At 30.5% G+C, this 14,920-nt stretch overlaps 2 protein-coding genes across 4 annotated transcripts in view; one reads left to right on the top strand and one right to left on the bottom strand.

The window, feature by feature from the left end:
• The window catches only part of LOC142325508 (triacylglycerol hydrolase DDHD2-like), a 182,505-nt gene that overhangs the window by 76,024 nt on the left and 91,561 nt on the right, over window positions 1-14,920 (bottom strand). The window lies entirely within an intron of this gene.
• LOC142325509 (uncharacterized) overlaps window positions 1-14,920 on the top strand; it is a 102,231-nt gene that overhangs the window by 11,156 nt on the left and 76,155 nt on the right. For both annotated transcript variants that reach the window (XM_075367364.1, XM_075367363.1), the window contains exon 2: window positions 2,121-2,276. In XM_075367364.1, coding sequence (XP_075223479.1) covers window positions 2,121-2,276 — 156 coding nt within the window. The remainder of the gene's footprint in view (window positions 1-2,120; window positions 2,277-14,920) is intronic.

The raw sequence follows: 14,920 nt of genomic DNA, 5'->3' as shown, positions 1-14,920 counted from the left end.
CATAGGCTCGATTACACACCGGTAAGTCAACGCGACAAGTTATTAGTCAGCAAGACTTACACCGGTTTCTCTTGCACCCAAAATTCTTTTTGGTAGATCTTAAACACACTTTCGAGATGTAGTACCAAAGCAGATCGAGGATGCTTACTTTTATTCTTGAATCACAATAGCGTCCACAAATTGAAGACTCATCTCCCTTCCCAAAATAGTGCAATCAACTTTTGAGATTATTATTATTATTCGACAATCTCGAATAATAAATCATGCAACAGCTGTTACAGCTTCTCTAATTACAGAGGCTTTAATCTAACTTACAATTTGTCTTTATCAGTCGCTAAGTTATACGTTATTCCAGTGGTTCCCAAACTCTTCCGAGTCGCGGCGCCCTTTTTCAATAAAGATTTTTCCATGGCGCCCCTACCCTAAGTAAAAGTATGACTACTCGTAAGTAAGAGATAAAAATAAATAAAACCCGTGTATCTTCATAATTTTTTTTTTTTTTGCTTTATTAATAATAAATTAACAATTATAAATGTCTAGGTTCAATTAATTAATTACGAAGCTTTTACAATATTTCGCGGCTCCCCTGTGAAGAGGCCGCGGCGCACAGTTTCGGAATCATTGCGTTATTCATTGAAACGTTACACAATATTACAAGTCCTTACTCGTGGAATATAATACGATCATTACAATATCGCTTATCGTTGCTATATTGCAGTAAAGTAGAATTTATCAATTTTTAATTCGTTTCAAAGAAAAGTTACGGAAATTAATTATATTCTTGATATATAAGAACATAAAAACTTAAAAGGAATCTTTGATGAACCGTTAACTGGAACAGAAACGGTATGATTTTCCTGTATAAAAAAAAAACATTTATTTAAATTAAAATAGCTGTGAGTTGTTTTAAAAACAATTAATAAAATACATTTTAACTCACCGGGTTGGTCTAGTGGTAAACTCGTCTTCGTAAATCAGCTGATTTCGAAGTCGAGAGTTCTCAGGTTCAAATCTTAATAAAGGTAGTTGATTTTATTCGGATTTGAATAATAGATCTTGGATACAGGTATTCTTTGGTGGTTAGGTTTCAATTAACTACGTCTCAGGAATGGTCGGCCTGAGTTTGTTCAAGATTACACATTTAGCGGTACAGTTACATTACACCGATAAGTAGCTAATGACTTAAATTGTTGATGCGACTGTAAAAAAAGGTATTAAAAAAAAAATAATGTAAGAATGTATGTCATCGTATGAAAGGAGCTATGGATTCCTAAGTTTTAAATAATCTGACCCCATGCAATGTGTAATATATGGTGGATTTTTTTTTTGTTCTAATTAAAAGTCATTTAACTTATTTCAAAAATTCCAAAAGAATTTTTGGAACGAAAGGGCCAATGAGCCTGCCAAAAGAGCTGCAATAAATGGGATCCGAGTGCAATCGACACGTGAGAAGACTTCATGAGATCAGTCCGTGTAAAATTGCGGACTCACTGGAATAGGTCCTGGCTGCTGAGTCCTCCCACGGCACTCCGAGAGAATGTGCTCAAGAAACCTCTTTCCCCTAGCAACAGAAGAGACCAAGTCATCTTAACTCGACTGAGGATTGGACACACCAGGCTTATTCACGCTCATCATTTGGCTCTCCTCAGAAGATCTGTGAGGCTTGCAAGGTCAAATGGTTCGTGCACCATCTGCTCTTTGATTGCCCAATCTTTGGAACCATCCGATAAAACTTAGACCTGGGTCGAGATATGAAATTTCTATTAAACCATAAAGAAGGTACAAAACGTCTGTTGCGGTTCCTCTCCTACAGTGGAATGAAGAATACAATTTAGTGATTTTGTCTGATTTATGTATTTTAGTTTGTATTTGTTGTTATTACTTGTCTATGTTTATTCTTTATTGTTTATGATTTTTTTTGTTTTATGTAACACTATATGATATGATAGTGTTACTTTAGTCGCTAATGACTGTAATTGTTGATGCGACTGTAAATAAAAGCATTAAAAAAAATATATATATATATTAAAAATATTTTTACATTAATTATCACTAAAATTTATTTACAGTAATGTATTTAAAGGTAGACATATTAATAATGTGTTTTATTTCTTTTCCAGTAACCGATGTATTAAGCGACAGATATTTAAGGAATCCGATTATGGTATTACTAGAAGGCTGCAATCAATTTGTGTATAAAGTTGAATATATTTGGTCTAAAGTTAATAAACTACCGAACGGCGTAACTTTATTGTTTGCACCTTATAACGAAACAGGTAATAATAAGACGTAATCTTTCGTAACATACATATAAGTTGAACAACCCGATGTTCCTCCGGGACCCAGATTTTCCCCGAGAGGTAGAAAAATTAAAAAAACAAAAAAAAATTATTTCATAAGAAAATTGTTTCTAATTTTACTCTTGTTTCCTGAATTTTTTTAATAGAAATGAATTAATATCATGAAGAAAATATCGAAAATTCATGGAAAAAATACATAAAATTACATATAAATATAAAACTTTTACCACAAGATCTAAGTAAGTTACCTGCGTTTAAAATTTATAAAAGTTTTTAAAATTTTATATTAATTTTTATATCTTGAAAAATTCGTTAAAATGCATCATCATTTTGTAAGTAATATAAAAACCAATTTTTCCGAAAGGAAGATCGAAACATAATCGAAATAAAAAAGGATAATTCCTAGGAAAAAAATTTCAAATTTTATATCGTCTTATAAAAATTTAAATCATTTGCTAAAGCTCATCATGAACATGTAAATTAAAAAAGGGGGAAGCGGGATTAATGTTTGTCTTATTATATATATATATATATATATATATATATATATATTTTTTTTCCCCTTTCTTTTTTTTGATTAAGTGAATTTGGGCAATTAATTTCCAAAAAGTCTTCTTTCTTTGTTAAAGGGGAAAGACAGTCCAATGGTAAATATTTCAAGTATAGCTGTAACTAATACTTCAAGCGAGTAAATTATTGATTTTATTATTACAATTTTTACAATTATTTACAAAGATAATTCCTGTGGAATACAATTACGCTCAATTACCTAAGTTACAACTTAATCCTACAAAATCTATGTAAATAAATACGTACTTAAGTTGTTAAAAATCTTAAAATTGTTTAAGATCACTTAAATACGAACACTTACATCGTTACGTCTAGTTAAAATAAATTTATTAAGAAAATTCTGTTATAACAGAGTTTGGCGTTCGTACTAAATCCCATCATACAAAAAAATGACAATAATTTTTTAAAAATGTGCTTCTAAAAAAATGGATTACCCAGTAAACATAAACAGAAGATAATTTTGTTTTCAACAAAATAATGTATATAAAGTTGTCTACTTTCGCAAAACCACAATAAAAAGCATGGAGCGTGCTTTCATGTTCAATATCTAAATAAATTCTTTAAATATGACAAATACTTCAATATACAGTATCTAGTAAATCTCTTTTGATTAACAAAAACTTAGGAGCAAAACAGAACTGAGGTCGCGCCCCAAGCTTTTCATTATGGTATGCGAAAATAGACAACTTATATACGTTATTTTGTTGAAAACAAAATTATCTTCTATTTATGTTTACTGGGTAATCAATTTTTTTAAATATGTTTTGAAAAAATTATTTTTTTAAAACTTTTTAGTCACAATAAATGAAATTTTTATGAAACGACTAGTAAAGTAAATTTTATATAAATTTTACATATTATATAATTACAATGTTTTTAGTATAATTTCATTTTTTCTTTTGAACAAAACTGCGATTGACTCTGGTCTTGTGAATGTATAAATGTTTAGGTATTGTATAAACATAAATACATTATGGTGACATAAAACTGCGATTGTCCCGTGTGTTTGGTTTTTTAAAACACGTTTTAAAGATTTTTTTACATTTAAATTAATTAAACTTTTTAAAAAAAAATTAATTACATTTAAATTTTACACATTATAGTATTACAATGGCTTTAGTATAAGTTGATTAAAACTAAAAAAAGTTAGCATATTAAAATATATCGAAACATACGCAAGTGTACTACTCCAAATGAGTACTTACTCCGTGGGACCGTACGTAAACCGTTAACTATGGAACGAAAGTGAGCTAAAGAAAGACATAAAAACAGCTATCATGATAACACAGGCACAAATTGACAGTGGTTTTATACTACATATTTATATAAACTCCAACTTTTAATCATACAAAAGTGATATGAAAATGCACTTTATACAAATACAGATCAAATTTTATTTATAATGTATGCATAAGTAGATGGTGCTTTCTGCAAAAAATTACTTAAGTGATTTCCCAACGATAATTTTGGTTAAGATTTTGATTAAATAAGATTTCCTATTAAAATACGCTTATAATCCCCCCCAAAAAATAATTCGCCCGATTTCAATAAACAACAAAATACCAAAATAAAATTTAGTCTATTTTTTTAGACTCGCGAGAAATATAAGGTTATCACCTGATATTCGAGCTAACTGGTTAAATTTACGTCGAAAACAGCAGTAGAAGAATCACCGAGTTCGCCCTATCGGTTCTTCAATTATTGGCCGATTTTTTGTTTGTAAAATTCAAAGCAACGTGAATCGGTATGCGAAAGCCCTTTGAATTTTATAAATTTTCTGGCTTATTTTAAATATTCACAGAGATTAAATTTATAGAATTTATGTCAGTTTAGACGTCTTTATTAATGTTTGTTCAATTTTTGAGATCTCACTGTAAACCCAAATGTATTAAGAATCATTTCTGAACCTGAAATAAAAGGATAAAGTAAAAATTAATTAACTAATTTTTAAGTAAAAATTATTAATTTAAGTAAAAGGATTAAGTAAATTTATTGCAATAAATAAGTATTAGAGAAATAATTATATACCTGTCATTTTTTTATTTAAACAACAATTAAATTTACATTAGCAGCGGCGATAAAACTTAATAATAAGAAAAACAATTTTGAACGATTTACTTCTTTTTTTTTTATTTTGCCTTTACCGGATGATATTGATAATTACTGAAAAGAGCGCTCTGAAAGGAAATTAATCGTACCGGGATTAATAATTTTACTAGCTCCCACTTCGACATCAAACGTTCTTATATGTATGTATGCGAATATTGCGATGACAGAAGATAATTTTTAAACGAACCGTCGCAAAAGCGGTCCCTAACCGGCCCAATACTTTTTTCTGTCTACTACCTTTCATTATCATCCTTACTATCAACACAACTTACAACTAAACACACTAAAATAACTCGATTCGTAAACATAATTATATAGCTGAAAAAATAAAATCCTCATATTTTAATCCTCTGTCAAGGTAAATAAATCGTAGTTAATGACAAATTGTAACATATTTATAAACCCGTAGCAGATAGATTTTCCAATTAATTTATATAAAATATATTTTTTATTACCCCGTGTCAGAATCAATTACTTCCAAGAATATACGAATAACGATCTATTGTAATGTAGATAATTATAAATAATAATGTCTTATAATAACGAGTATAATGATAAATATTAAAAAAAGATTATATATATCTACACAAACGCGCGGGCACCAAATACATATCCAAGGTTTATTTGAAAAAAAAATAAAACGTAAAATTAAAAATCTGAAATAATAATAATAATAAAATAAGATAAAAATCTACATTTTTTTCAAATCTGTTAATTACTATTTTTTGAAGTAGGTGCCAGATAAAACACCTACCGGTTGGGTACTTTATCGTTATTTCACAACCAAAAAAATAACTAAAATTTGTATATTTAACATTAATTAGTCGAGGTTAGCGAGCGAAACGAGCGCAGGTTAAGTTAGTTGATATAACCCACCGTGTTGTTCTAGGGTGAACGCGTCTTCGCAAATCAGCTAATTTCAAAATCGAGAGTTCCAACGTTCAAATCCTAGTAAAGGCACTTACTTTTATAAGGATTGAATACTAGATCGTGGATACCGATTTTCTTTGGTGGTTGGGTCTCAGTTAACCACACGTCTCAGTAATGCTCGACCTGAGACTGTACAAGACTACACTTCACTTACATTCATACATATCATCCTCTGAAATAATATCTGATTTCCGGAGGCTAAACAGGAAAGAAAAAAAAAGTTAGTTGATATATACGTAGGATTCGTCGGTACGCGGAATCGTACCAAATAATTATATCAAAATAACCTACGCTCGCTAACCTCGTCTAATTAAAGTTAAATATAAAAATTATAAACAACCAAATAGTATGCTAAAGTATAACGAATGAATCGTGAAAAAAGGTGAAAAAGTTTGGCTGTGAAATTCCAAAAAGTACCACCGGTTGTGATAAAAATAGCCGATTATAAAAAACGTAAAAAGGAATATTTTAATAATTTCACATTATTACGCACCTAAAAAAAGCCCAATACTAAGTAATAATGACAAGAAACAAATTAAAAATAATTTCATTGCATTTACATGTAAAAGTAATTCCCTGTACAAAACAAAAAAAGAAAACATCGAAATCAGTATATTTGCTAGTAAGAAAGGATTGAATAAATAAATAAAAAACTCGGTTGGAATTGAGGACCATTTTTTTGAAGGTTATTAAAAAAATAAAATATGAAATTTCAGATTTTTGAACTAATTTAACCATTTTGTAGAAAATTAATAATAATTATCCGTGAAAAAAATTGTGGTGTACATTAAACATTTACAGTATTTAATCAGTAAAGATTTACAAGTTATAAAATAAAAAAAAGCTTAAAGTAGGTACAAGAATGCTTAGAGAAGTGGAACATAATTAAATCACTGGTTTTAACGGGAAAAAAATAACGCCTCAAAAAAAAATTACTTCAATAATTAATTAGGGAACTGAAAATAGCAACATGTGAAGCGTTTATGTAAACTAGCTATTAATCGAACGAATTTATTCAATAAATAAAAATTGGAATAAAATAAATAGAAAACTAATTTAATCTGTATCGAGAAATTTCCGAGTCAGAAATGTATTTCCGAGTCAAAATGTAAAAGAAATGAAATTTCTTTTACAGATTAAACTTAAACCTTATAAACAACAGTTCGTACAATTTTAATATACAGGAACATTACGAAAAAATGTAAATATTTAAGGAAAATGTTTCTACTGATGAAGTTACAGTTCTTATAGACATGAATTTGAAAATGCTTTTTTTAACAGAAATACGAATACTAGCGTAAACAGCGTAACTAAAGTTTATTCCATATATACGTATGTGGAACCGATGTAAATTAACATTCTACTCTGTTATTGACATACTTTAACATAGGGGTTGGGCCTTGAACCCCCTGAAAATGATTCCAGGATCATTAAATTATATATATATAATTACACAAAGGTCAGCTGAATTGCTAAGAGCGCTGGTTTGAATATGTACAATTGTTACTAAACACCCGCATGACCCTTCCACTAATATCTTCAGTACTATTCGCGTAGTTAAAGATGGCGTATAGAAACAAAGATACTAAACTATTGCCTAGACAACGTTTTTAATAATGTAATACTATTCGGTCAGGGATCTATTCCCTGGACCCTCGACGCGTTCGTGTCCTTCTCATGTTTGTGAGAATATTAAGTATTTTACAGAAATAGTTTAAGAAAATAAATATTATTGTGCATTGAATATTTTTCCGATCATTTTGTTTTTATATTTAAAATAGGCTTAAGGAGTGAGTAGATATAAAATTTAATAGTTTTTAATACAAATATAATGTTTAAACGCTAGCCATGTTGATAACAGGCAGTTGGCTGGAGGACGCCGTCTTATTCGTTTAGTCTTGTGAGTGTTTTTTGTGAGATTGTTAGTTGCCAGCCCAGCTGCTGCTGAGTCCAGCAGCAGCTGGGCTGGACACTATCCTTCTATCTTATTTTGTTTAGCCTCCGGAACCACCGTAAGGTATTACTTCAGAGGATGAAACAGGATAATATGTATGAATGTAAACGAAGTTTAGTCTTGTACAGTCTCAGGCCGACATTTCTGACATGTGTGGTTAACTGAAATCCAACCACCAAATAACAGTATCCACGATCTAGCGTTCAAATCCGTACAAAAGTAACTGCCTTTACTAAGATTTGAACCTTAGAACTCTCGACTTCGAAATCAGCTGATTTGCGATGACAAGTTTAACCACTAGAACAGCCCGGTGGGGTAGGTCGACCTGAGACTGTACAACATTTCACTTACATTCATAATCATCTTCATTCATCCTCTCAAGTAATACCTTACGTTGGTTCCGAAGACTACACAGAAAAGTCCAGCTGCTGCTACTGGCGCAAAGCAGACCACGTGATGCGCGCCAACGATTCTCTCCCGCTAAATAAAGAATCCATTTTTACTGTTACCTATTAACTAATAATCCCTATCCTTTATTAAAAAAATTTAATAAATAATAATAAGTAAATAGAAATACAAATATAAAATATACATATCTGTAAATTAATTGACAACGGACTGCTTCTACCGGGAGACAGTCGGCTGAGAAAGCAGTAGCAGAATTGTCGTGCGCAGCTGCCCGACGCACCATCATTGGTCCGCTCTGCGCCAATAGCAGCTAAAATGAAAATGTGAGCACATACAACAAACAAACCCACGCATCATTATTTTTTATGAAGAGTGAAAGTCAAATATTTTTATCGTTTAGCCGTTATAATAAAGTAGTTTGAATGCATTATTAAGCAGAAATAATAAAAATATGTTTTAATACAGAAATTTTTATTTTTAGTTGAGATACGTTTTCTCAATGATTTATTAATTATCTGTCTAGATTTTATTATACAGTGTATTATTTAAACCGTAATACCATATAAAGACAAAAGTTACTCGTGATCGATAACAATATTTAAAATGTGTACAATATTATGTTGTGAATATGTTCGTCATCGTAGACATAAGATTCACACATTTGGATTAACGCAGCTCTAATATTTTACAAACCATCCATTTTTACAAGCAGCGCAATAATAAATTTGATATAACTATAGAATGTCCAAATAAAAATTTCATCAATATATTATATAATAGTAACATTATTTGGGTTATAAAGTTAAGGTGAAATGTTACAGATGCTACGATTTGCTGATGATATAGTAATTCTAGCTGAGAGTAAAAAATATTTAGAAGGAACAATGAACGGCATGGATGAAGTTCTACGCAAGAACTACCGCATGAAAATAAACAAGAACAAACGAAAGTAATGAAATGTAGTAGAAATAAAGATGGACCACTGAATGTAAAAATAGGAGGAGAAAAGTTTACGGCGGTAGAAGAATTTTGTTATTTGGGAAGTAGAATTACTAAAGATGGACGAAGCAGGAGCGATATAAAATTCCGAATAGCACAGGCGAAACGAGCCTTCAGTCAGAAATATAATTTGTTTATATCAAAAATTAATTTAAACGTCAGGAAAAGATTTTTGAAAGTATATGTTTGGAACGTCGCTTTATATGGATGCGAAACTTGGACGATCGGAGTACCTGAGAAGGAAAGATTAGAAGCTTTTGAAATGCGGCGCTATAGGAGAACGTTAAAAATCAGATGGGTGAATAAAGTGACAAATGAAGAGGTGTTGCGGCAAATCGATGAAGAAAGAAGGAATTGGAAAAATATAGCTTAAAGAAGAGACAGACTAATAGGCCACATATTAAGGCGTCCTAGAATAGTCGCTTCAATATTGGAGGGACAAGTAGAAGGAATAAATTGTGTAGGCAGGCAACGTTTAGAATATGTAAAACAAATAGTTAGCGATGTAGAATGTAGGGGGTATACCGAAATGAAACGACTAGCACTAGATAGGGAATCTTGGAGAGCTGCATCAAACCAGTCAAATGACTGAAGACAAAAAAAATACATATTCATTATACAATAATTTAAATGATATTGTTAACATTCATTTCAATGTAAATCCTAAAATACTTGCAAAATCATAAAATAATATGACAAGTAATTTTTACTTGTAAAATATGAATAAAATTAGCTTCTAGTAAAGAGTTATACAGTATAATAAAGATAAAAGAGGTATAATTATAGCCACAAGTTGTATCGCCACAACACTTATTTGTGTTTAGTCTAGCAAGTAGAACAATGATCACCATTCCTCAATTGAGCTTGTTAAATAATAACAAATTTTTATTGAGAAGAAGCATCATCAAATGACGCTTTTAATTTTTAACACGGAATAAAAAAAATAATAAAAATAAAGTTACGGTTTAAAAGACAAATTTTCAATCAATTTATAAGCTTGCAATAAATATATATATATATATATATATATATATATATATATATAGAGAGAGAGAGAGAGAGAGAGAGAGAGAGAGAGAGAGAGAGAGATAAAATCAATGTGTATATATACACTGATAAAAGAGTTTTTATTTTAACTATTTACTTGTCGTAATGAAAACATTCATGAACTGCTATTTCAGAAATAACTACAAATAATGCTTAATCATTCTTTTAAAGATTTAAATTCGACGTGTACATTAATTATATTTTTTTAAATATTTAAGAGATTTTACGGAAATGAGAAGGCGTAGAAGCGACATGTAGCCTGAGAGTTTAACATGCCTCAGACCAGAAGTCCTCCAATTAAGAGCGAAAAAGCCATACTTTCAAATTGAAAAAAAATTATCTTTGGCTTCTGTTGATAAACTAATTTAATTCTAAAAAAAGGTTAAAATACTCATTCAATTAAAAAAGATGATGGTGATGTCGTAATTAAAAAATAAATATGTATGTGCAGAGAGAGACAAAAAATATTGAGGACCAGCGCTTTCAAAATTTAACAAATAAATTATTCAAAAATGGAAATAAAATAACTTTTGTTTAAGGAAACGAATTTAAATCCATTAATTTCTAAATATAACTATGAACTACCATAATAAACGACATTAAATAATTATATAATTTACAGACAAATTAAAAATATTTCTTTTAAGAAAAAACAAAACAATTTCAGTAATTTATATTCTATAAAAAGTAATAATTTTCCCTCTCGTCTAATCTACTATTAAACAACTTAAAAATGATTACATTTCAAATTATATTTCTGAAGTTTAATGAAAAATAAAATACAGTAAAATATATACGCATGACATCATAAGTCGCACTGTATCTTTGTCTATGAGTTCGAACCATACAGGTAGATGTACATTTAGGTTTTTATCTCAAAATCCATAATTAATTTTTTTTAAATCCTTCGTAAAATGTTCTTTTATTATTATTATCTCTGATGACCGCATAGGGTCACTTTAGTTAGTTCATAATCCAAGTCTCTTCCATAGGACTGTTTGGGCCTTACAATCCTTCCAATAATTTTTCATACGTTCCGATCTTTGTGCCCTTTATAGTGTTGAAAATGTTCGTGTTGCGAGGTTTTTTTTCTGAGTGTGAGGCGAGTGTTTTTGTTCTTCATTTTCTTGTTTAATTTTACCTTACTCTGTGGTGTCTTCTGATTTAAGATCAATTTCCTTCGATCCTCTCTTATTTCTATGATCCATCTGCATCCAGTCTTTGTGTTTTTCGAGTCGAGATTTTACTGTAGTAGCCGTTTCAGAAGTCTTGAATCTTGGATCCTATATCCAAAGAATCCTAGTCTCCTCTTACGCATAGCATCAGTGATGGGTTCTAACTCTTTATACTAGACTTTGTCGGGCACTATCAACTACTGCCCGTCTTTCTGGTACATGTTATTGATGCTAATTCTTCCAATTCTTCTTTCGATTTTCTGTAGTCTGTATTCTTTGACTGTTCGTTCAGGTGGAAGTGTTTCTGCTGCATAAGTGGCTTCTGGTTTTAAAACTGTGGCTTCTGTGTTTATTGGAATTTTTGGTAGATGTACAAAGTTAATTTTTGAGCTTTAGCTAGTTTGTTTCTTGTTATTTAAATCGAGATTTTTTAGTTTAGGTTGTTTGTTACTATTTCTCCGAGGAATTTAAATCGGGTTACTAAACTGATTTTATTACCGTTTATGTTTACTTCTTTTAATTGGTTTTTAGGATATAATTTCTTTCTTTTTAAATGATATTTTGAGACCAATTTTATTTGCAATGTTTTTTCGCAGTTTTAATATCTGTGATTTAGCTTTGTCGATGTGGTTTGCTAGCAGTGCCAAGTCGTCGGCGAAACCAAGCCTATTTTTACGTTTGGGAGCATTTTTTGTGCGCAGTTGAATAATAGCTGTGAGAGCCCATTCCTTGGCGCAGTCCTGTTTTAATCTGAAATGGTTCTGAGAGCACGTTTCTGAATTTTACCTTCGACTTAGTGAAGGTCAGTTTTATCATGTTTATTAATCTGGTGTGTAGTCCGAGGTGTCTTAGAATTTTTAGTACGGATTGTCTGTGGATGCAGTCATAAGCTTTCTTGAAATCTACACAATGTTATCACCATGTCTCAGTTTCTTTTCCTTTTCTTTCTTTTTCCTGTTTAGCCTCCGGTAATTACCGTTCAGATAATACTTCAGAGGATGATGTATGAGTGCAAATGAAGTGTAATCTTGTACAGTCTCAGTTGGACCATTCCTGAGATGTGTGGTTAATTGAAACTCAACCACCAAAGAACACCGGTATACACGATCTACTATTCAAATCCGTGTAAAAATAACTGACTTTTCTAGGAGTTGAACGCTGGAACTCTCGACTTCCAAATTGGATGATTTGGGAAGACCCGTTCACCACTAGACGAAATCGGTGGCTTCAGTTTCTTTTCCTGTTCTACCCATTCAACATTTACATATTATTATATATATATATATATATATATATATATATATATATATATATAATTTTTTTTTTAAAAAGCTTCAAAAATCTAATATTTATTCGTATTGTAGACTTCAACAATCAAAAGAATGGGATATTTTTTAATGTGTATAAATAAATAAATATTCCCCCTTAGGTTATAAAGTTAAAAATAGTGATACAAGTCCTTTTAAGAAAGTAAGCACTAATACACTTCTTAAAACAATCGCAAATACAGAATATTATTTTTAACGTCGGGCAGTGACAGTAAATATCTAGAACACGAGTGCGCTGTGGTATTAACTATGTGTATTTCGCAATCAATAAACGTTGTAAACGAATTTGTTTTTTTCGTAACCTTTCTCATTTTTTCATTCGCCAGTAAAAGATTATAAACGAAACGAAACTTTTAATAAAATTCTGAATTTGCTGTCAATAAAACCAAAAATATCTATTTCAACTGATTATCCTTTTAAACTGTTTTTTATCGAAGTTATAGAGCTTAGAAATAGCATGTACTAAAAAAACTTGCAGCAGTCTCTTACCTAGAACCTCGCTTTAGATTCATTCTCTCTTTCTATTTCTCATTACTTTCTCTAATTCCTTCTATGACCTTCAGCTGACCTAAGGTTATTCAATCGTTTCTATTAAATAACCTTTGGCAATAACGACATCGAATTACTAATTACAACTACCCCAACCAATGTTTTATTACGTACGCTCACTATGACAAATATTCTTACGTGAGAAAAAAGAAGATTTGTCATTATGACAAACAATCTTTAAGTCCTATTAAGGAAACGCTTATTAAAAATACTTTAAATAAAAAATATATTTAATTACACTATAGTATTTATAAAATAAAAAAAAATATCTTATCTTGGCAAAGTTATGTCTCACGAAGCACTCTGGGAAAAAAATTAATTATAAATCACATTAAATGTAGTTTCTTATTATCGTGAGATGCAATTAATTTAAAGAAAATCCGAAGATGTCACGGATGATTGCGCATACAAACATTCTTGTTTTCGTATGGTTTCCATTAAGCTATTTTAACTTTCATTAATCTCTTTATAAATAAAACATCTGAAAGAGATTTGTATGTGTGTGTGTGTATATATATATATATATATATATATATATATACGCAGGTAATTCTAAATTGCTCGCATATTCTTGGGAGATGATTCAAAAGCAAAAAATAAGGAAAACGTTCTTATAAACATACTCGTATGTGAGATGTGAGAAGCCGGTTTGTTAGCGAGTTTCGGCTCGCGAAACATGCTTTCTGCTCCCTCCCTCTGTGAAATAAAACCGTACTAAAATTCTTGGGATACAAAACGAGAAGTAAATTTGGTACTTCCATGATTTTTTTATCTAAGAAATTGAATAAAAGTGGTCCCACACCTCTATCTCATTTAGGTTTTGATGTGCTTACTACTGTCGTGAAGTAATAAATCGATTAATTAACACAATGGGTTGGTCGAAACGGACCAGTAAAATGGCCACCTCGATCTTCCGATCTCACGCCAGCGGATCTTTTCCTTTGAGGTTGGAAGAAGTCGTTAGTCCATTACGCTCGAATTGATACACAAGAAGAATTGAGACATCGTATAACAGAAGCTGGAGCTATAACTAGGAATAATAATGATGCTATTAGACGTACCCGGCTAACATGGAGTCGTTGAGCTGAATTGTGCATTGAACAGATTGACGGCCACATGACCAATTGCTTTGAAGAAATGTTTGCAGCTTTATCAAGTATCCATTTTGATAGGTAATAATTTTTAGGAAAAACCCAAAGAGTACGTGATTTTAATTTTTTTAAATCTACTTTTTATTGATTTTTCACTGTTATTAATGTTTTCTATTTGTTTTCATTTACACTACGTTGTTCAAACACTAATGAAAATTGTTCTGTTTAAAATCGTATCACTTTTCCGATCCAGTTTATGTGCTTTATTTCTAATTAAAGATGAACTTCTCAAATTTTTGTTTAATTTTAATAAACCCTAAAAAAGTGTATTTTCCCATAAAACGTTTCCGTGTTTTAACCAGTTTTTCATAAAACCTAAGCGAAATAAGACGTCTGTGACAACTTTTATTCAATTTCTTACATCAAAAACCGTAAGGAGGCACCAAATTTACCTCTCGAT

This window comes from Lycorma delicatula, chromosome 5 (genome assembly GCF_047948215.1).
Source record: "Lycorma delicatula isolate Av1 chromosome 5, ASM4794821v1, whole genome shotgun sequence".
Taxonomy (NCBI): Eukaryota; Metazoa; Arthropoda; class Insecta; order Hemiptera; family Fulgoridae; genus Lycorma; species Lycorma delicatula.
This window is presented reverse-complemented; position numbering and strand designations above follow the sequence as displayed.